This window comes from Rattus norvegicus, chromosome 4 (assembly GCF_036323735.1).
Source record: "Rattus norvegicus strain BN/NHsdMcwi chromosome 4, GRCr8, whole genome shotgun sequence".
In the NCBI taxonomy this organism is placed as follows: Eukaryota; Metazoa; Chordata; class Mammalia; order Rodentia; family Muridae; genus Rattus; species Rattus norvegicus.
In genome coordinates this window covers 156,764,065-156,785,048 of record NC_086022.1, presented here as the reverse complement: position 1 = coordinate 156,785,048, position 20,984 = coordinate 156,764,065, and the positions used below count along the sequence as shown (strand labels likewise).

General features: G+C 39.4%; 1 protein-coding gene across 2 annotated transcripts in view; it reads right to left on the bottom strand.

The window, feature by feature from the left end:
- Nucleotides 1–20,984, bottom strand: part of Mug1 (murinoglobulin 1) — a 53,782-nt gene that overhangs the window by 17,084 nt on the left and 15,714 nt on the right. For both annotated transcript variants that reach the window (XM_006237282.5, NM_023103.1), the window contains 11 exon segments: nucleotides 15,935–16,162; nucleotides 15,664–15,727; nucleotides 10,040–10,188; nucleotides 8,099–8,248; nucleotides 6,761–6,922; nucleotides 6,062–6,143; nucleotides 3,581–3,764; nucleotides 2,796–3,024; nucleotides 1,971–2,097; nucleotides 1,592–1,713; nucleotides 1,064–1,115 (listed from right to left, as the gene is read on the bottom strand). In XM_006237282.5, coding sequence (XP_006237344.1) covers nucleotides 1,064–1,115; nucleotides 1,592–1,713; nucleotides 1,971–2,097; nucleotides 2,796–3,024; nucleotides 3,581–3,764; nucleotides 6,062–6,143; nucleotides 6,761–6,922; nucleotides 8,099–8,248; nucleotides 10,040–10,188; nucleotides 15,664–15,727; nucleotides 15,935–16,162 — 1,549 coding nt within the window.

Sequence of the window (20,984 nt, the reverse complement as noted above, 5' to 3'; positions counted from 1 at the left end):
TCCATAGCTTCTGCTTCAGTTCCTGCTTCCAGATCCCTGCCTGCCTTCACTTTGTGATGGACAGTGATCATGTAAGCTGATCAACACTCCAATTTTCTTTGGGTCCTTGCGTTTTATCACAATGACGGAATCCTACAACAAAGCAATGTGAAGAAACATCCAATATGTCACAATAAATGAGTGGAGAAATCCTGAGCCAGCTTTTGTTCTTCCTTGTTCCCTGAGCAGCTTGGGAGGCTTTCTGTTCCCTCCCATGCAGCTGTCATGATGGCTTTCTAAGGCAGGGATGATGGGTAGATTACATTGTAATCAGCAATGGTGAGGGGAAGCACAATTGACCAGTGAAAAGAATAGGGCTTTTCTTATCCTATCTTTGGCTTTTTTATCTATTGACAAATATGTTTTGCGTAGACACTACAAGCATTGGCTAACAGAGATGCTGGTCGTAGAGCCACTATTGTGAGTGGACAGTCCCTGACCTTATGTTTGTCCCTCATAGGGGATAGTGAGCTTCCTCTTGTACCAAGTGTTGTTATATTTCCTTTGCAATCGTTGTCTTCCAGTGTGGAACAAGGATAAAAGAGCAAAGTATAAAAACAACTACTAGAGAACAATGTTATGCTAAGTACACACCATGATTTAGCTTGGCTTACGTATGAAATTTTTCAGTCATATAAATCTTTGCTTTTATTTATGATCTAACAAAAAACAAATATGTTTCTCAGGGTATTCTCTATATTCCCATTCCTACCTCTTTTAAAATAAAATTTTAATTGTGACCTCTTCTTACTCACTTTCTATCTATAACTTGCTAAGTATTGAGATTGAAGAAGAGGCTTTTGTATTCTAAAAATAAAAAGGGCTACAGTGTGAGGTTCTGCATAAATAATACTCTTGAGAGCTGCATTGAGTAAGTGATGATCTTAATTTACAAGACTCAGTTTTGTTAGTTTTTTTAGGGGTTATAAGGTCTGTAGATCCTGATTATTTTATAGGAATATTGTAAGATCTCTAAGTACGCAACTTAAGTTATTATTTCATTGTTGTTTTGAAAGATTCTCACCTGATGCGCAGAGAAGTGAGCTGAAGGTATGCTCTTTCTTGATTCCTTCAGGCTTGGACAAAAGGATAGGAAATCACATGACATGAGAAATCACAGTGTGTGCAAACACAGAATTGCAGGAGGCAGTTTTATGTTTTGTTTTGTTTTATTTTGTTTTATCTTTTGAGTGACAGCTTTACTTGTGAGGTCATGGGCTAGAATGGTTTCAGCATGTGAGAATTTGGGCATGCCAGGTCAAAACAAACATAATAGGGAAAGATAATAAAGAAAAATGGGTGGGGCATAATCATTAGAGGTCTAGCTTTAGGAAGATAGCCAAGGTTAGATTATCCCCCCTCACCCCATGCTTCAGTTAAAAGATTAGGTAGGGAAAAGAAGATAGAACACATATGGGTTTAAAAGCATGGATTCCCCAGCTATGAACTATGTCAAGGTCGTATATTATTATATAGTTATATGTTATGTATATAGTCAACAGTGTTCCATTTTCTGGACTCAGCACACTGCTGACTGAGTAAGTTTACTCACCTCAACTATCAAGACTTTGACTACTGTGTCCTTTCTCCCGGTTTCAGGCACTGTGGCCACCTGAGAACCACAGAGCTCTGGGGACTGTTGTGCTTCCACAGACACAGAGAAATTCACATTCCCTGAAACACATGATCCAGAGAGCTGAGCTCAGATCTTCTAGGACCCTAACATCCACCAAAGACAGATCTTCAGGGTATCCTCAGATCTATGAGTGAGTCAATAGCTTGTCTTGTATTGAAGAAGGGGGTAAGCATTGGCCAGAAATAGCAATGACTGAGAGCTTCCTCTTGGGAACCCAGTGTGAAGAAACTAACTGAAAGAACCTTGCTACCCTCACCTCTTCTGGGTAGAGTCCACTTACAAAATGTTCACTCACCTAAAGATTTGGGAGTTACCAACCAGGATGAGGTGTGCCTCCCATTGGCACCAAGGCAATAAGAATCTTGGTCATTTCCCACTGGGACAGCTGTGAAATCAGGAGAAGCTTCCAGCTGCACAGCCATCTGTGGCCCCACAGGGAAAGAAATAGCAAACTAAATAAATGAAAACAATGTTGCCATAGAAGGTCAAATAGAGTGCATACAAATAGAGTGTATGTAGGCAAAAGAGTCCAGGAGGTGATAGAGGGCATGCCTAAAATGTCATGTAAGTTACACAGAAGACTTGCCTAGATTTCATCTACAGATACATGTCTAGAAATTTATTCAGCTATCATCTTTGTATTATCTACACAAACCATTGAGGAGATAATTACATATGTGTCAATTTATATGTATTTTATTTTGATGGCAGTACTACATTTACTGTACTAGATTTTTAACTACTATTTTTAAGTATATACTTACCTGGAACAAAAGCAAAATCCACTGACAACAACCTCATATACCTATGTGAACCATGTCCTTTGATGGTATACAGAGGCTACTTGGAATATCCTATCTCTGTCAGTACAGTACATGCTGGTTAAATACTGGCCAAGTCACCTAATTTTATGTAGTGTCCATATTGTTGAACAACCCTTTGCTGTATATATGTAGCTAGACTCTGGAAATTGTTTAAGCATTTAGAACCCCTTGCTGACTGGTCCAATACAATCTTTTCCTTCCTTTCTCTCTCCTTTTCATTTAAGTCTTAGTCATAATCTACACACACTAATTGCTCTCTTCCCCTCTGGTCACCCTTAGTTCGGAAAGGCGTTTACCGGCAAGCTTGTAGGGAGGTAGTTCATCACTGTGGCCTTGAGCATGAAGGCTTCTCCACGGATCACAGAGTAGGGCATTGTGAGCTCCACAAAGAAGGGCTGGAAGGCTTGGAGAGTTGCCACAGAAGAGAGGCCAAGACCAGTGTCATTAGACAGGCAGAGGGCTCCAGCCTTCCACTCAGTGATGGTGTCAGGGACTGTCATTTCCACTTCAGTCACTCCTGAGGAGCTGGGAGAACAGAAGTGTGAAGCAGAGAGAGGGAACACATGAGTGAGTTTTCTCTGAGGTGATAACTGAGTGTGACGAGGCAGCATCCCATGAGCCATTCAAAGGAGTGGTAGGAAGTGAACAGGGTAAATGCGGCTCCAGATGGAAGAATGAAATCTTGTTTCTCCAACTCAAGTCGTAGCCCCACAACATCTCCAAGTTCATATGTTAGTGGAAAGCTGAACATAGATTTGAGGTTTTCTCTGAATTCCCATGTTCAAAATATTCAACAGTTTTATGATGTATATGGTCTGCCCCATGTAAGATGGCCTCACCTACTTTTCAACATGGTGATCCTGAATGGTTTTAACTATCAGAAAGATACATGATACATTTTATGTGCATTTTCTGGGAATGATGGAAATACATGTATTTTATAATTGTTGGGTTGATATGCTATGGTTTTGTAAATGACTAATTTCTTTGCTTATGATAAAAATCAATTAATTAGTGAAATACAAGAAAATAAAGAAAAATTTTATACCTAGCCCAAATCATACGAATGGAAATCACTTACTTTACTGTGACTAAATCCCAGATCCAGGTTTCAGGAAAATAATTCCTAATGGTCTCAATAACTGGATCTTTAGGTGGTGGATCTTTACGTGGTGGCTCTTTAGGTAGTGGACTTTTATTTACTCCCAAGGGCATCATTTCAAACTCTCCCCCTCTTGGTGAAAGTTCAGATTCCACAGCAGGTGCTATGAAGTTACAATGGAAGAAATGAACACACAGTGAGACACAATGGTACAGTGTAAATGTACCTTAATCTTCAGTTTCTTCCTGACTGTTAGACACTATTATGGCTACACTGGAAATCATGCCCCGAATCACTCATTTTGGAGGAGACTAAGCAACATCTTTTCAACAAGGTGAAACCTCATCTGGAGCAGTTGGAGTTGGAAGGAACTATGAAACATATTTTCCTGGGTTGAAATTGGAAGGTTAGTGAATGCTTACAGATCTACTGTTTCCCACAGAAGGAATGAATATCCGTAATGCGATCCTAGGTAACGAATCTCATGGCTACAATGAAAATCACTCCAGAAAAGAGCTGAATGATGTCTACATTGTCGTCAGAGATACTCTTGCCATCTTTTTTTCTTTCTTAAGATCTGTAGGATTGACCCAATGTTTTAATAGGTTTTCAATTTATATAAAAAATGGGAATAGGTATAAGTACAAACTCTTGGGTTAGAAACAGAAAGTCTATTACCCAAGAATCATAGCATTGACTTGAGTTTGGACTGGCAAGAATGTAGATTTAAAGCTGGCGATTGAGGTTCTGTACTCTGCTTTTTTTTCAAGAACGAGTTTACATGCAGATTTAGTTAGGGCTTCACCTAAGTATTCCCTATTGACTTCTAAGCATGGAGAATCTCTCCCTATTTTTTAATTCATACACACACAGAGCTGCATTTCTATAGTTCCTTCCCTGTGATCGCCACAACCTGTAACCCGACCTCGGTCTTTATATTTACCGTCAAGAACTATTTTCTAGTGTTTTACATTCTACACCCATCACCTTAACAGCTACAGGGATAGTTTCCCTTTTATTCCACTGTTTAGAGTCCTCACAGTGCCTCAGGTTCTGCTGCTTTTAGAAACTTGTGAAGACATTTCAATTTTCTTTCAACCTAGTATGAGTTAAATTAATACAGTCCAGTCAAAATAATGTTTCATTTTATGTTAAGTCATAATAATCCATTTAATATTTAGAATATAAATGATAATAAAGATAAGGCTTCATGATTTCAAGTTATATTACAGAGGTAGAGTAATAAACCGGCATGGGAAACACAAAAAAATAGACATATAGATCAATGGAAAAAAATACAAGACCCAAACACACTCAAGTAACCACAGCCAACTGATAGTTGACAGAGATGACAGAATGTACACCAGAGGAAAGATAGTGTCTTTAACAAATGGTGCTGGGAAAACTGAATGTTCACATATAGAAGAATGGAAGTCGACCTATATCTATGACCCTGCACAAAAATCAACACCAAATGGATCAATGCCCTCAACATGAAACTCAAAACTGGTAGTAGAGGAAACATAGGCAGCAACCGTACAAAATGCATGTGTAGGAAAGGACTCTCTGAGGGAGATCCATTCACCTAGAGTTTAAGGTACATACTTGACAAATGGAGACCTTAAAAGACTGAAATGCTTTTGCACAACTAGAGGGCAATCAATTGAGTGAAGTGGAAGCCCAGAGAGTGGGAGAAAAATCTTTGCTAGCTATACATCTGATAGAGGATAGATATCCCAACTATATAAAGAACTGATAAAAAAGAGTGGAGTAAACAAACAGCTTGACTTAAAAAATGTGTTGTGGACCTGAACAGTGGTTTCAAAAACAATAAAAGGTTAAGACATAACTTTTAACATTGTTTGTTATGCTAGCAATTAGGGAAATGCAAATGAAAACAACCGAGATTTCATCTCACCCCAATCAGGATGGCTAAGGGCAACAAAATAACTGACAACAAGTGCTGGAGAAGATATGGGTAAAGGGAGCCCTCATTCAGTGTTGGTGGGGATGCAAATGGTGCAGTCACTCTGAAAGGAACTCAGACGAGAAGAAGAGGGGAAGACTAAGTGGTTAGTTGGTTAGTATATGAGTGTGCTTTTTTTTTTTCCTATCCTCTCCTTTATTTGCAATGCCTGACTTTTCTGTCCCTTTCCTCTCTAATGCATAGGGAACTCTCTTCACCTCTCATGACCCATCTGCAAAAGTTCTTCCCACTTCACACAATGACCCTGTACCACAATGACTATGGCATTTTTGTCTTCTTTTAACATTGACTTAAAGATCTTCAGCCTTCAACTTCCTTGTAGTAGCAGCGTATTTTCTGGGCACATTTCATTCTGGTAAACTTGGTCTCTTTTCCTCTACACGGATGCTCTACATGTGCACCAATTTCATTTTACCAGCTTCCATAAACAATTCACATTTATGTTGCTCTCAATATATAGATTTGAATTTTACCTGATAGTACAACCATGTTCATTTCATAACAATATGTAGGATGTTTGATCTTCAAGTTGGTGAATGCTGTTAAACCCATGTCCTAGAAAGAAAAGTACTAATCAAGCAAAATATCTCAAAATTGTGAGAAAAAGTCTATATAAAAAATCTCAGTAACTATTTCACATACAGTTTTACATGTTCAAGTAGAATTCCTACTCAAATTCTGTGTCTCATACTCCTGGAGTGTGGTGAGGAACATAAAGTTTATAGAGAGGCTCATTTGCAGGCCTGCTTTCTCGTACAGTGCTGCCATTTAAAGAAGTCGCTCACAGTCATGCTTGGCAGCACATGCCTTTAATCCCAGTACTTGAGAGGCAGACAGATCTCTGTGACTTTGAGGCCAGCCTGGTCTACAGAGTGAGAACCAGGACAACATAGAGCTACATAATGAGAGCCTGTCCTTAAAACCATTAATAATAATGATAATAGTTAATAAGAATAATGATAATGATAATAATAATAAAGTCAGTTCCCCTCTCTGTGTCAGTTCCTCCATAGAGAGAAAACAATAGTCTAGACTGTCCACTTTCAAAGATATAGATTTTGGAAAGCTTAGGAGTGAACCCTAAGTCTAAGCCTAAAATTCTTTACTAATATAGGGCTTCATTAAACCTAAATAATTCACATAGCAGCAGGTCAATAGACAGCATGGCTCACCCTCACATATCTGTAGACATCCTTCTCTCGTCCATATGGTACTGAGTATGTGAGCTCTTCAGTGTCTCTTGGTTGGTACATCAAACAATCATATTCGTCTTCAAATGGATGATAAGAACTTGGAATGAAGTTGCTGTCTTGCATACCTGGTAGATCATATATCTGTAAGAGACAGGAGATGAGAAGGCATGTTGGAGCACTTTCCGAGTTATCTTTGGCTGACATTGTGGTTCCAGAGTTGACTGACTGGTTGGCTCTGGCAGGGTCCTCTTTCTTGGGTTTCTTCGAGGATTCTCAAAAGAAAAAATCACTGTGATCACCACAAATACCTGAATGTTCAAGAAAATAGCTGTCCTCATCAAAAGTGTGGATACCCAGAGCATGGAGAGGGCAGTGTGGGCTGAGCAAGGAAACCCCACCCCTTTTAAACAACGCTTTTGTTTTAAAACTAAATGCTTGTATTTGTCAGCTAAAAACAACTGGTCAGGAAATTTCTTGTTTAAAATATTTGGAAAAAGTAAAAATCAAACAGAGAAACGTTTTAGCAGGATACTTTCCAAAGCATGTTCTGCACGTGCATCACAAAATCTCATGATTAAACTAATTAAATACTGGTTTAACTTATGTGTCAGTTTAGGACTGGTAAGTTCCCAGCAGTATCGGAACTAAAGATATCGGTTTTTAAATTTACATGTCTACCTTACATTCTAAAACATGCTATTATCGATAATAATTTTTACACTATTAGTGATCATAAAATTATTCCTAATCAGTCCTGTTTTTAATTCAATATAAAGAAGAGGTTTTCTTCATTATTTTGGGTGAGACTCTTGTAAATAGTGCGTGGTTCACTTGTGCTTCTGAGAATTTTCAAAACGAGGTGAGAACCTTGCATTTTAAAATTTAAATTTTTAAACCACTATATATCCTTTTATTTCTTATTCTGGAGAACTCTTGAGATGTGCAAGATTCTATTCGTATAAACGTTTTCGTTTGGCTCCCACATGCCGTGTGAGTCTGAAAAGCTCTGTCATGTACATATGCAGAGGACAAGCCACCTCTGTGGGAGGACAGGTCCAGTATGGGCACAGAAGTTTTTACAACTCAGAGAGCCTCTTTTCCTTCTCTGTCTTCAGTTTATTGGCTAAAGTTTTCTGATCTGTTCTCTGGGATTTTAGAGTGAAGAGCTCCCTTACAGACACTGTCAGCATGAAATGCAGTATTTTAGTGTTCAAGAGCTCTCGTGGCCGAACAAGCAATTTCATCAGAACTAGGGCCACTTCCGGCCCAGAGCCCACTCTGTTGACCTTTTTTGAACAGAAGCTAAAGGGGACTCACCAAGGAAGGGGAGAGCTCAGCCTCAGGCTTCAGCAGCAGCACGCTTTGGTCCACAGCTCTCAGGCCACAGAGGGACTGAGGAGAAGCTGTAACCCGCATATGGGTTTGTGAGGCTGGAAGACTTTGGGATGGGCTGAAGCTCAGGTGCACCTGGGGGAAGGAAAATCAAGCTTTAGCAGGGGTTGGGTTCCTGCCTTGCAGCCCTGAAACCTGCCACATGGAGTCACCCGGGAACTCTGCAGACACATGTGTTTTTCCAGATTATGAATACTGTCAGAAGCATAACTGAGCTTTGTTGTTTCCCCTTTCTCCCCTGGGATTGATTTAGGAAAACAGGAAATGTGTCAGTCAAACTCCAAAGCAACAAATGACAATTTCAGATCCCCGAAATCTTGCGAATAGATCATTTTTGGTGTCTGTGCACATGTATGTGACTGTTCAGCAATGCACACACGTGTGCGGGTGTATGTATCCATGCACCCAGCAGAGGCCAGAGGAGGGTTTGGGTGCCCTGCTCACACACAGTGCCTTATTCTCTTGAGAATGTCCGTGGAACTAAACTGGCAGCAGGCAAGTCCCAGCAATTCTCCTGCCTCTAACCTCCACATCACTGGGGTTATAGGACCCTTTGGTCACGCCTGGCTTTTACATGAGTGCTGGGATCAGAATTCAGTGCCAGCAGTGCTATTTCCTACCGAGCCATCTCTGCAGCCCTGAAGTTACACTTCCTCTCTCTCCACCTCCTCTTCTCCCTCTCCCCTCCCCATCTTCCCCTTCCCATCTTCCCCTCCTATCTCTCTCCATCTCTATCTTTCTCTGTCCCTGTCCCTGTCCCTGTCCCTGTCCCTGTCCTTCTCCTTTCCTTCCTCTGTCCCGCCCTCCAGCCCTCTCCCTTCTCTTTCTGTGTGTCTCTCTCTGGTGAGGTTTTTTTGAGACAATGTATTTTGTGTGTGTGTGCAGCCCTGGCTCTCCTGGAACTCACTCTGTAGACCAGGCTGGCATCAAACTCAGAGATCTGCCTGCCTCCTGAGTGTTGGCATAAAGGGATCACAACAAAAACCCCCAACAAAATTACTCATTTTAAAGGACTTTTTCACAAAGAATCTTATACATGGGGTAGAAAAATCAGTATTCCAATTGGAAATAAGTCTACTTCTGCCTTTCTGTCTGTCTACCGATCATCTACCATTCATCTTCATCTCTCAATGCTTCCTATTTCATTTCAGTGAGTGAAGCAAATTGGTTTGCAGTGAAAGGGGCCGAGAAAGCAGATCAGAGGCAACGTTAACTACTCTAGACCAAGCAAAGCATAGATGCTCACCAACAGACACAGTTTCAACGGCCTAATGTGAACAGGTACTAAAGATCTATGATGCTACACACATTCAATAGCAAAGGCCTTAGGTTCTTATCACACGTATAGAAAAATCATAATGAAAAACTGGAGGGAAATAAAGGCACCAACAATTGATAGGCCTGGGTCCTCTGACTGGATTATGTGACTGAGTTCATGGGACATTAAGGGTCTATGAGATGACTCAGTGGGTAAACGCTCCTGCCGGCAAGTCTGTTGACCTGAGCATGACCTCTGTGACTCACGAATAAGGAGAACATGGACTTCTAAAACTTCTCTTTCTGCCACAAGTGTTCATTTACATGTGCATGTGCATACACAGATAAATACAGCACAAAGTAAGCTTCACAATGTTAAAGTAGGTACTAAGGATTCATTCTCCTCCCCTGCTGTCCACCTCCTTGTTTCCTTTCTCTTAAACCTCTGACCATGTGTGTGGTTTGTGAACTCAAATCTGGCACTCTGGAACCGTTCTCATCTTTGCCAATAGGCACACAGCAATGACTGGGTTTAGCATATTGATCTGAAATCTGTGTCTTTAAGACTCCCATGTTTTAAATAGAAACTTTAGGTAATAAATCCCTTACTTTGTTGCGAAGACATTTTTCAACTTGAAACGTTACAGAATCTGCAATCACTTCTCCATCAGGCAAGATGGTGTAGATGAGCATTTTAGCCACGGGAACCATGCTGAACTCCACAGGGATCTCCAAGGCGAAGTTGCCTTGTACTTGAGCTGGAGGGAATGGGAAGAGATGGTTATGGGTCAGAATACTGACAGGAAAACACAAATAACTGAACACAGGGATTTGGAGGACTGTCTAGATGTGAGAGGCGTCTTCCTGTCCTGCGGTTAGTTGTTTGCTAATGATCTCAGGAGGGTATCTCAAAGAAAATCTTCCACCAGGATGTTAACTGTCAAATGTTATATTGGTTATTGATAGCCAATCATATACTAACCTCATATCTCTTTTATACCTCGGCATCTCAAACAGCATGTTAGATCTTCCTGTTATAAAAATGATGAGACAACCCTGGCTTTTGTCCCTTTTATTTATTATTCAGATAAAAGGAAAAATGATAAGAGTAAATCCTGGTACTTGGGGAGCTGAAAATTAATAATCACCTCAGAGGAGCCAGACACATTTGATAGAACAGGCATTGCTTTGTACTGAACTGGTTTTCAATGCAATGTTCACAGTATTTACTTCTCTTCAGAGAACTTTATGCATTTTGAAGTCTCACTTATTGTTTCTGGTGACCCTGAGGGGACTCATAAAACTTCTCAAGATCGATGCTCTGATTCCCTCTTAGTGTTTGTTGAAGAACTGACTGCATATCTTATTGAACAGCTGAATAGTTTTTATAACTGATCAATGACAAGGAAGCCCCCTTTCGGTGAATTTGTTGAGTATCCACTGAGTATCAACCACTTCTAGAAATTACTTGAAAGTTATCTGTGACTGCATGGAGCACACAGGTTTACATCTAGAACATGCTATTAGTCAGTGTCAATAATAATTTTGAAGCTATGAGAGTGATCATATAACTATTCCTAACCAGTCCTGGTTTTAATTCAATATGAAGAAGAGTTTTACTGTCCTTATCTTGGGTGAGACGCCTGTAAACAGTGCATGGTTTCAATTGTGCTCCCTGCAGTTGACATGGCCATGAAGGGAGATGAATAATAGAAGCTAAATTATAGAAAATGTGTTTGCCAACCCCATAACTCCTAAGGAAATAGAAGCAGTCATTAAAGGTCTCCCAACCGAAAAGAGCCCAGGTCCACACGAGTTTAGTGCAGAATTCTATCAGACCTTCATAGAAGACCTCATACCAATATTATCCAAACTATTCCACAAAATTGAAACAAATGGTTCACTACCGAATTCCTTCTATGAAGCCACAATTACTCTTATACCTAAACCACACAAAGACCCAACAAAGAAAGACAACTTCAGACTAATTTCCCTTATGAATATCGACGCAAAAATACTCAATAATATTCTGGCAAACCGAATCCAAGAGCACATCAAAACAATCATCCACCATGATCGAGTAGGCTTCATCCCAGGTATGCAGGGATGGTTTAATATATGGAAAACCATCAACGTGATCCATTACATAAACAAACTGAAAGAACAAAACCACATGATCATTTCATTAGATGCTGAGAAAGCATTTGACAAAATTCAACACCCTTTCATGATAAAAGTCCTGGAAAGAATAGGAATTCAAGGCCCATACCTAAACATAGTAAAAGCCATATACAGCAAACCAGTTGCTAACATTAAACTAAATGGAGAGAAACTTGAAGCAATCCCACTAAAATCAGGGACTAGACAAGGCTGCCCACTCTCTCCCTACTTATTCCATATAGTCCTTGAAGTTCTAGCCAGAGCAATCAGACAACAAAAGGAGGTCAAGGGGATACAGATCAGAAAAGAAGAAGTCAAAATATCACTATTTGCAGATGATATGATAGTATATTTAAGTGATCCCAAAAGTTCCACCAGAGAACTACTAAAGCTGATAAACAACTTCAGCAAAGTGGCTGGGTATAAAATTAACTCAAATAAATCAGTAGCCTTCCTCTACACAAAAGAGAAACAAGCCGAGAAAGAAATTAGGGAAACAACACCCTTCATAATAGTCCCAAATAATATAAAGTACCTCGGAGTGACTTTAACCAAGCAAGTAAAAGATCTGTACAATAAGAACTGCAAGCCTCTGAAGAAAGAAATTGAAGAAGACATGAGAAGATGGAAATGAGAAGATGGAAAGATCTCCCATGCTCATGGATTGGCAGGATTTATATAGTAAAATTGGCCATTTTACCAAAAGCGATCTACAGATTCAATGCAATCCCCATCAAAATTCCAATTCTTCAAAGAGTTAGACAGAACAATTTGGAAATTCATCTGGAATAACAAAAAACCCAGGATAGCTAAAACTATCATCAACAATAAAAGCGCTTCAGGGGGAATCACTATCCCTGAACTCAAGCAGTATTACAGAGCAATAGTGATAAAAACTGCATGGTATTGGTACAGAGACAGACAGATAGACCAATGGAATAGAACTGAAGACCCAGAAAGGAACCCACACACTCATGGTCACTTGATTTTTGACAAAGGAGCCAAAACCATCCAATGGAAAAAAGATACCATTTTCAGCAAATGGTGCTGGTTCAACTGGAGGTCAACATGTAGAAGAATGCAGATTGATCCATGCTTATCACCCTGTACAAAACTTAAGTCCAAGTGGATCAAGACGTCCACGTCAAACCAGATACACTCAAACTAATAGAAGAAAAACTAGGGAAGCATCTGGAACACATGAGTACTGAAGAAAATTTCCTGAACAAAACACCAATGGCTTATGCTCTAAGATCAAGAATCGACAAATGGGATCTCATAAAACTGCAAAGCTTCTGTAAGGCAAAGGACACTGTGGTTAGGACAAAACGGCAACCAACAGATTGGGAAAAGATCTTTACCAATCCTACAACAGATAGAGGCCTTATATCTAAAATATACAAAGAACTCAAGAAGTTACACCACAGGGGGACAAAGAACCCTATTGAAAAATGGGGTTCAGAGCTAAACAAAGAATTCACAGCTGAGGAATGCCGAATGGCTGAGAAACACCTAAAGGAATGTTCAACATCTTTAGTCATAAGGGAAATGCAAATCAAAACAACCCTGAGATTTCACCTCACACCAGTGAGAATGGCTAAGATCAAAAACTCAGGTGACAGCAGTTGCTGGCGAGGATGTGGAGAAAGAGGAACACTCCTCCATTGTTGGTGGAGTTGCAGACTGGTACAACCATTCTGGAAATCAGTCTGGAGGTTCCTCAGAAAATTGGACATTGAACTGCCTGAGGATCCAGCTATACCTCACTTGGGCATATACCCAAAAGATGCCCCAACATATAAAAAAGACACGTGCTCCACTATGTTCATCGCAGCCTTATTTATAATAGCCAGAAGCTGGAAAGAACCCAGATGCCCTTCAACAGAGGAATGGATACAGAAAATGTGGTACATCTACACAATGGAATATTACTCAGCTATCAAAAACAACGAGTTTATGAAATTCGTAGGCAAATGGTTGGAACTGGAAAATATCATCCTGAGTGAGGTAACCCAATCACAGAAAGACATACATGGTATGCACTCATTGATAAGTGGCTATTAGCCCAAATGCTTGAATTACCCTAGATGCCTAGAACAAATGAAACTCAAGACGGATGATCAAAATGTGAATGCTTCACTCCTTCTTTAAAAGGGGAACAAGAATACCCTTGGCAGGGAAGAGAGAGGCAAAGATTAAAACAGACACAGAAGGAACACCCATTCAGAGCCTGCCCCACATGTGGCCCATACATATACAGCCACCCAATTAGACAAGATGGATGAAGCAAAGAAGTGCAGACCGACAGGAGCCGGATGTAGATTGCTCCTGAGAGAGACAGCCAGAATACAGCAAATACAGAGGCGAATCCCAGCAGCAAACCACTGAACTGAGAATAGGCCCCCCGTTGAAGGAATCAGAGAAAGAACTGGAAGAGCTTGAAGGGGCTCGAGACCCCATATGTACAACAATGCCAAGCAACCAGAGCTTCCAGGGACTAAGCCACTACCTAAAGACTATACATGGACTCACCCTGGACTCTGACCTCATAGGTAGCAATGAATATCCTAGTAAGAGCACCAGTGGAAGGGGAAGCCCTGGGTCCTGCTAAGACTGAACCCCCAGTGAACTATACTGTTGGGGGGAGGGTGGCAATGGGGGGAGGGTTGGGAGGGGAACACCCATAAGGAAGGGGAGGAGGGAGGGGGATGTTTGCCCAGAAACCGAGAAAGGGAATAACACTCGAAATGTATATAATTCTCAAGTTAATTAAAAAAAAAAAAAAGAAAATGTGTTTGCATGTGGTAAGTGCTCTTTGGGAAGGGAAGGATGACCAGAACAGAGCATCGAGGTTACCAGGATTCAGTGGTGACTTGGGATTTTAAGGAGTGGGTGGAAGAGGCCCGATTAAGGGAGTGACAAGTGAGTCAAGTTTCAGTAGAACTGAGCAAGTATCAGGAGATGACAGGGTGACTTGACTCAGAAGTCACAGCAGCTATGGTTTCCTGCCCAAGACCTTCACAACAGCCAATCCATCAATATTCCAGCATGGAAGGGGAGGGGTTTGTGAAGACCCACTCTTAGGTAAGGAGCTAACACAGTTGATGGCTGCTGAGAGGAGGAAGAGTCAGATCTCTTCAGTGATGTGGCTCCTGGTAGACTGCCCATGTTTCAGGGACTGGCCCAATACCTCCTCATGTATGGGTAGCACTCACTGAATTCAATAGGTTAAAAAAGACATAAAATAAGAAAGGGGCCTGGTGTGGTAGGCAGAGAGGATTTGGAGAGAGTGGATTAGTGCGGAGAGTGTATGATTAAAATACATTGGATAAATAAATGAATGTAATTTTCAAAGAATAAATAAAATGTCTTTAAAGGTAAAAATAAAGGACTGGAGAGAAAGAGAGAGAGAGAGAGAGAGAGAGAGAGAGAGAGAGAGAGAGAGAGAGAGAGAGAGAGAACAGAAGTTAAGATCACTTAATGTTCTTCAAGTTTGATTCCCAGCACCCACACGAGGGTGTTCAGATCTCTATAATTCTGGCTCCAGGATAACTAGGGGATCTGATGCCTCTAGCTTTCAGAGGACCTGTATTGACATGCCGATAGTTACCCAAAGCACTTCACACATAATTTAAAAATAATAAAAATGAATCAAATACATGAAAACCATTGTAGCAGAATGGGAAATACCAAGGCTACAGATTATTACTATTTTTTTGGACAGACACTAAGATAACTCCTTTGCCATGTTGGGAATAATCTGCATGTGAGTGCACAGTTTCTGCACATGGGTCGTATCTCGAGGTACATTGTGTACTCAGGTGTTACTTATTCACAATAGATATTTCACCATGTCGAAGGATACTCAGTTTGGGACTCTGGGACTTTTCCCCTGAAGGTCATGGTATGAGTAATAACTCACATTAGAGGGCAGAGCCATGAGATCCTACTGTGGAGAATGTTTACGGAGACACACAAACATGATGGCACTGCTAGTTGTTCAGTCATGAGATTCCATGGTGCGTATGTGGACACTCAGTTGGAGAAATGTTTCGGTGTGAGGAAACACTTACATACTCCTGGCTCCACTTGATGAGTGTGGTTTCCAGTCTGGAGGATGCTGCCCTGGGCCATGACCTACAATGGAAAGTATTTTCCAAACTTACATCTGTGTTTTGCAAGGCTTTCTTCTAACTGTGCTAGAAGAAATAGAAGAATCTATTGTACTCCAGGCAGAAATACCCAGCCTAGATCTCAATGAGTCAGGAAAGACATGGTCTTTTCTTTTCTCTTTTTCTTTCTTTTCTTTTCTTTTCTTTTTTCCAACTTGGACCCAGAACTCACCAGGTAGTGGAAAACAATCTGTGGCAGCACTCCCAAGACCTGCCCCTTCAGAATAAAATGCGCCTGAACTGTGTGGATCTGGTTGCAGGGCAAGACGCCAGCTTCTGTGTCAAGGTAGATGTAGCTCTTGCTGAGGGAGTAAACAGCATAGGCCGTATGATGTTCCTCTGCGTGTCTTTCTGCTGTGCAAGAGGAATGGATACATGAACTTTCCTCCTTGTGGTAGACCTGGAGAAACAAGAAATTACTATGCCGTAGACTGCCTAGGCAGAATCTCTCTTCTGTGATGACTCAGCAGATTTTCCCATCTCTTTTAATGATTGAATATTTTGTATATCTTATTAAAAATGGAGGGAAATTTCATTAAATGAATTGATGTCTAACACCCCAAATTTTCAGAATTGAGGCAAATATTTATACTTGGGAAGAGAGAAAAGGGAAGTGAATTATTTTTATGAGACAAAGGAAGTATTTTTTGTGCATCTAATATATAATGAATTTTTTTACATATATAAATTTTAGTGCATAATGAATGTACGAATTAATGGGCTGATGAGAACCTTTTCATATATTAATGTAAAGTACTCCGAGTGTACTCATCCACCGTACTACCCAATCCTATGCTTCGTGCTGCCTTCCTTCTTCCTTAATAGACCCTTCTACTTCCACTGTGTTCTTTCCACACATGGCGGACATTTTCTCCTAGTCTTATACTTTGTTCTTTAGTTGACAATTTGTATATCCATTCATCTCTCTATACACAAGATGGCTTTCTTATCATTATCTGAGTAAAATTATGAGTAAATGTGCATGTATTTCCGATTTTCTCTATCCACTCATGTAACAGTGGGCTTTTCCACCTGTGCCCAAGTTCATGAAATAATGACTCCGAGACTGGATTATTACGAATAATTGTCTAGTCCAAAACTTTGGCTGCTCCTGTAGGTCACCATTAATTATCCTTTTTATTCTATTCTGTTGGTTACCTCTCCTCAGTTTGAGGTTAACCCCCCATGCCTGACTTTATACCAGAAATCTTCTCTGTACCAGAATTTTTAACTCCCTGTTTCCTGCCTGAAGTAATAGGCCAACAGCATTTTATTGGCAGGTAATGCTTCTATACATTGCATAAGAGAGTCTCTGTAAACACTCATCCATCACTAGGCATTAAAGTTGGCTCCATTGCCCAAATTGTGTTGAGAACTGCTGAGATTGCCATGGGGATGTAGATCTCTATTATATGTTAGCTTTGATTCATATGGACATGCATATGACTGTAGCATGCCTGCACTATACACTGCTTTCATTTTGGGTGTTTGTAGAAGCTCTGAGTTTCATGGTCATACTAATTTACCTTCTCACCAGCTGTGCATATAGGTTCCCTTGTTCTCATAACCTTGCCAATATTTGCTTTCCTGATGATAACCATTTTGATGGGTGAGATGAACTTTCAACATAGTGTTAGCCGGCATTTATTGAGAGCCAAATATGGTGAGCATCTTTGCATGTGTTTCTTGACCATTTGTACTTAGTGTCTTGAAAATAGATGATTTGTTGGCTCTACTGAGATGACCATGTGATTCTTAACTCTTGATTCTGTTCATATGCTGTTTCACGGTTCTCAGCTTACAAATGTGAAACCACCCATGCATTCTTAGTATGAAATCAGTTTGATCATGGTACATATTTGTTTAATGTTTGGTTGAATTTGGCATGAAAGAATTTCAATGCAGACTTTCCTTTAATGTCCATGGGGTAAATTAGTCTGAAGTTTTCTTTTCACTGTTTCCTCATCTAGTTGTGGTCTCTGGGTTATTCTAGATTCATAGAATGGCTTAGGAGGCATTCCTTATTTTGAGTCTTTATGCAATAATATTTCTTTTCTTAAGTTTGGTTCAATTAGCAAACATCTTTACTGTTCCTTTTGTCCCCACCATTACTTTCAGCCATATTTATTATTTCCTTCCTTTCACTAATTTTGTATTTGTCCTGTTCTTGGTAACAGTTTGAGATACAGCATAGGGCTATTTATTTGATAGGGTTCTGATTATTTAGTGTAGGGGTTTACTATACACAGACCTCTTAGAAGTTCATTCCCTGTAGACTGTTCAAATTCTGGTGTGCTTTATTGACTCTAGAAATTAAAAAAAAACATGCTTCTGATACTGTCAATGTTTCAATGATCACTGTCAAGAATATTATTTGGTATAAATACCTGTGTATGCTCTCTAGTTTGTCTCATTATTTATTTATGATGATAGTGTTTTTTATCATGATAACATGATTTAAAGTATTTGAACTGGTTAACATTTATTCTATGAACTAAAATTGAGATCTATCTTAAAGAAACCCCCATCAGTTGCTGATGGGAATGTATATCTCATCACTATTGGATATCGCATTCTGTAGGTGGATGTTAAAGCCGTGTGATGCAAGGTGCAGTTTAATCTAAGATTTCTTGGTACGGATGATACATCTATCAATGCACACTATATATGAAGTTACTTATACAATAATTTGCATTTATACCTATTTGTCCTTTTACCATAGCTGTATTTATTTTTTATGAAAATCATTGAACCCACTTTTGGGGGATATACATTTACATGTGGATCTTTCTAATGAATTATTTATGTTTAAAATGCTTGAAATCTACTGGTCAGATAAGGGCATAGTAATTATTTCTTGTTTTAGAGTTCTGTTTAGTTTAACTATAATTTTTCTTTCACGCAATACAGTTTCTGTGCTATCTTTTTTATGAAGTGAGTTTCTTTTTGACAGCAAATAGTTGGATGTTGTTTTAAAATCTATTCCGCCCATTTGTGTTTTGTATGCAGAGATGTAAATTGGTATTTATTTGCACTTAGTATTGAATGTTACAGTACTACGTTTATTTTTTTTTGATGTCTACATTAAGTTTATCTAGAAGAACAGAACTGACAAAATGAAGGTAAACTAAAAGAATATTAGATTAACTTACAGTGTGGTCTGGGTAGTTCAACAATAGTTGTCTTGGGCTGTTAGAGAGGCCGGGAGGCAGATAAGCATCCCCAGACTGTGTGTCTTAGCAGTCCCAATCTGGTGTCAAAGGCCTGGAGGATTCCTGGATAGCCCATGGTCTCTAGAGCACATTGAACATCCAAAGCCAGCAAGCAAACAACCACAATAAAACTGGTTCTGATGTCTGCAAATGGTTGCAATAGCAATAGCTGTAGCACTGATAGTGAGAGGTGGAGGCAAGCATGGCCATGCTGAAAGTGAGATCCATATTTATGGTGGGTCTTTGTATTTAAATTAACCCACGAATTTATTTGCAGCATGACTAGAGGCTGACCTAATCTCTCCCTCAGAGGCTTTCTGCGGAGGTGATTCGGCATCTTGCCAAGTTGAAGTTACTATTACCATCATACCGGTTTTGGATGGTCTCTGTTATTTTCTTCCTCCTTTGTTCATCTTAGAAGTTTCTTAGCTTAATGAATTGATAATGTTTGTTTTTTTCTCTTTTATCTTTCTATGATAGATTATTCTTTCTAACTTCTGATGATTGCATATTTTCTCGTTTTTCTGTGAGTAGTATTTCTTGAAGTATCTTCTACAGTGCTGGTATGGTATTCATGATGGCTTTAATTTACTCAACTTATTTTAAAATATTTTATTTTAGTTTAGTTTAAATGAATGCTTCTTCTGTGTGCCACTTATATACCAGATGCCTGAAGAGGTCAGAAGAGGATATTGTATCACTTGAGATTGGAGTGATGGATGGTTGTAAGCTACCAAGTGTGTTCTGGGAACAGAACCTAGGTCCTCTTGTGGTTATCAAGAACTCAACACTTTTGCAGTATTTCTGCAGGTCTGTATTGGGTCTCATCTCATCTTATCAATTTTCTTTCAATTTTACAGGACAACTTCATCTGAATATTACAGTTGGATGCCAGCTTTTTGTTTTGTTTTATCCATTTATTTACTTATTTTCAACTTTAATAACATCATCCCAGGCTCCGGGCCTTCGGAGTTTCCGTGGCTAGGACTGTTACTACTTTGATAGTTTGTCTTTGTAAGTGAGCTGAACCTTCCCTCTTGCAGCACTTAGTAATCTGCTCATTATTGTGTCTGTATTCTTGGCATTTTAATTCAGGAGTTCTTTTCTAGTTGTCTGTCATTCTAAATGCCTCCTGTACTCTCATGTCTGTATCTTTTCTCAGCCTGGGGAATGTTCTGTTCATCCACTGAGTGGGTTTTCATGACAGTTGCTTGCATGTTACACTCTGTGCAATGCCAATACCTTCATGCCTTGTCTCCTAACTGAGTTCCAGAGGCCTTGAGAGTTGGGGTCATGATTTTTTTAGTTTTTTGTTACCACACATTAAGTGTAATAATAATTTTTCACTATCTGTAAATCCTGGTATTTTTCTTCCATTATATCTAATCTATCAGTGAAACCATCTACTTAGTTTTTTATTTAGGCTATTTTTTGTATTTACATTTTTTTAAAAAAATATTCAGAAATTTTGTTTGGGCAGAATCTATAATCTATTCTTTATTCCATTGGGCAGTGTGTGTGTGTGTGTGTGTGTGTGTGTGTGTGTGTGTGTGTTAGGTGTTGTACATGTGTCTGATTTTGTCATAAATAATTTTACAAATTAGAACTGTAAAATTTTTTATATAACATTTCATGTGCTTCAATAGCTTTGAGTTCAGTTACTGAAAAATTAAGCACTTTGGGGTAAATTTTTTTCCGTCTAGTTAAATGTTTCCATGTATACATCTCGCCTGATGGCTATAGAACATCTGCTATAATAAGGAGATTTTCATTATGAGTAGCCCTTTTCAAAGGCTTGAAATTCAACAAATCCTAGGAAAATGTAGGACATTTCAATAAATCCATCAACAACAAAGCAAATCACATGTATGGATGTAATTAAAAAACAATTAAAAATAGCCACTCTACCCCAAAATCAAATGCATAGAAAGTAGAAAAGTTAAGTAAAAAGAAAAGAGATAAACTTTATTACTCAAGCAGCAGTAAAGGAAGTCTGAGAAAAAAGAAAAA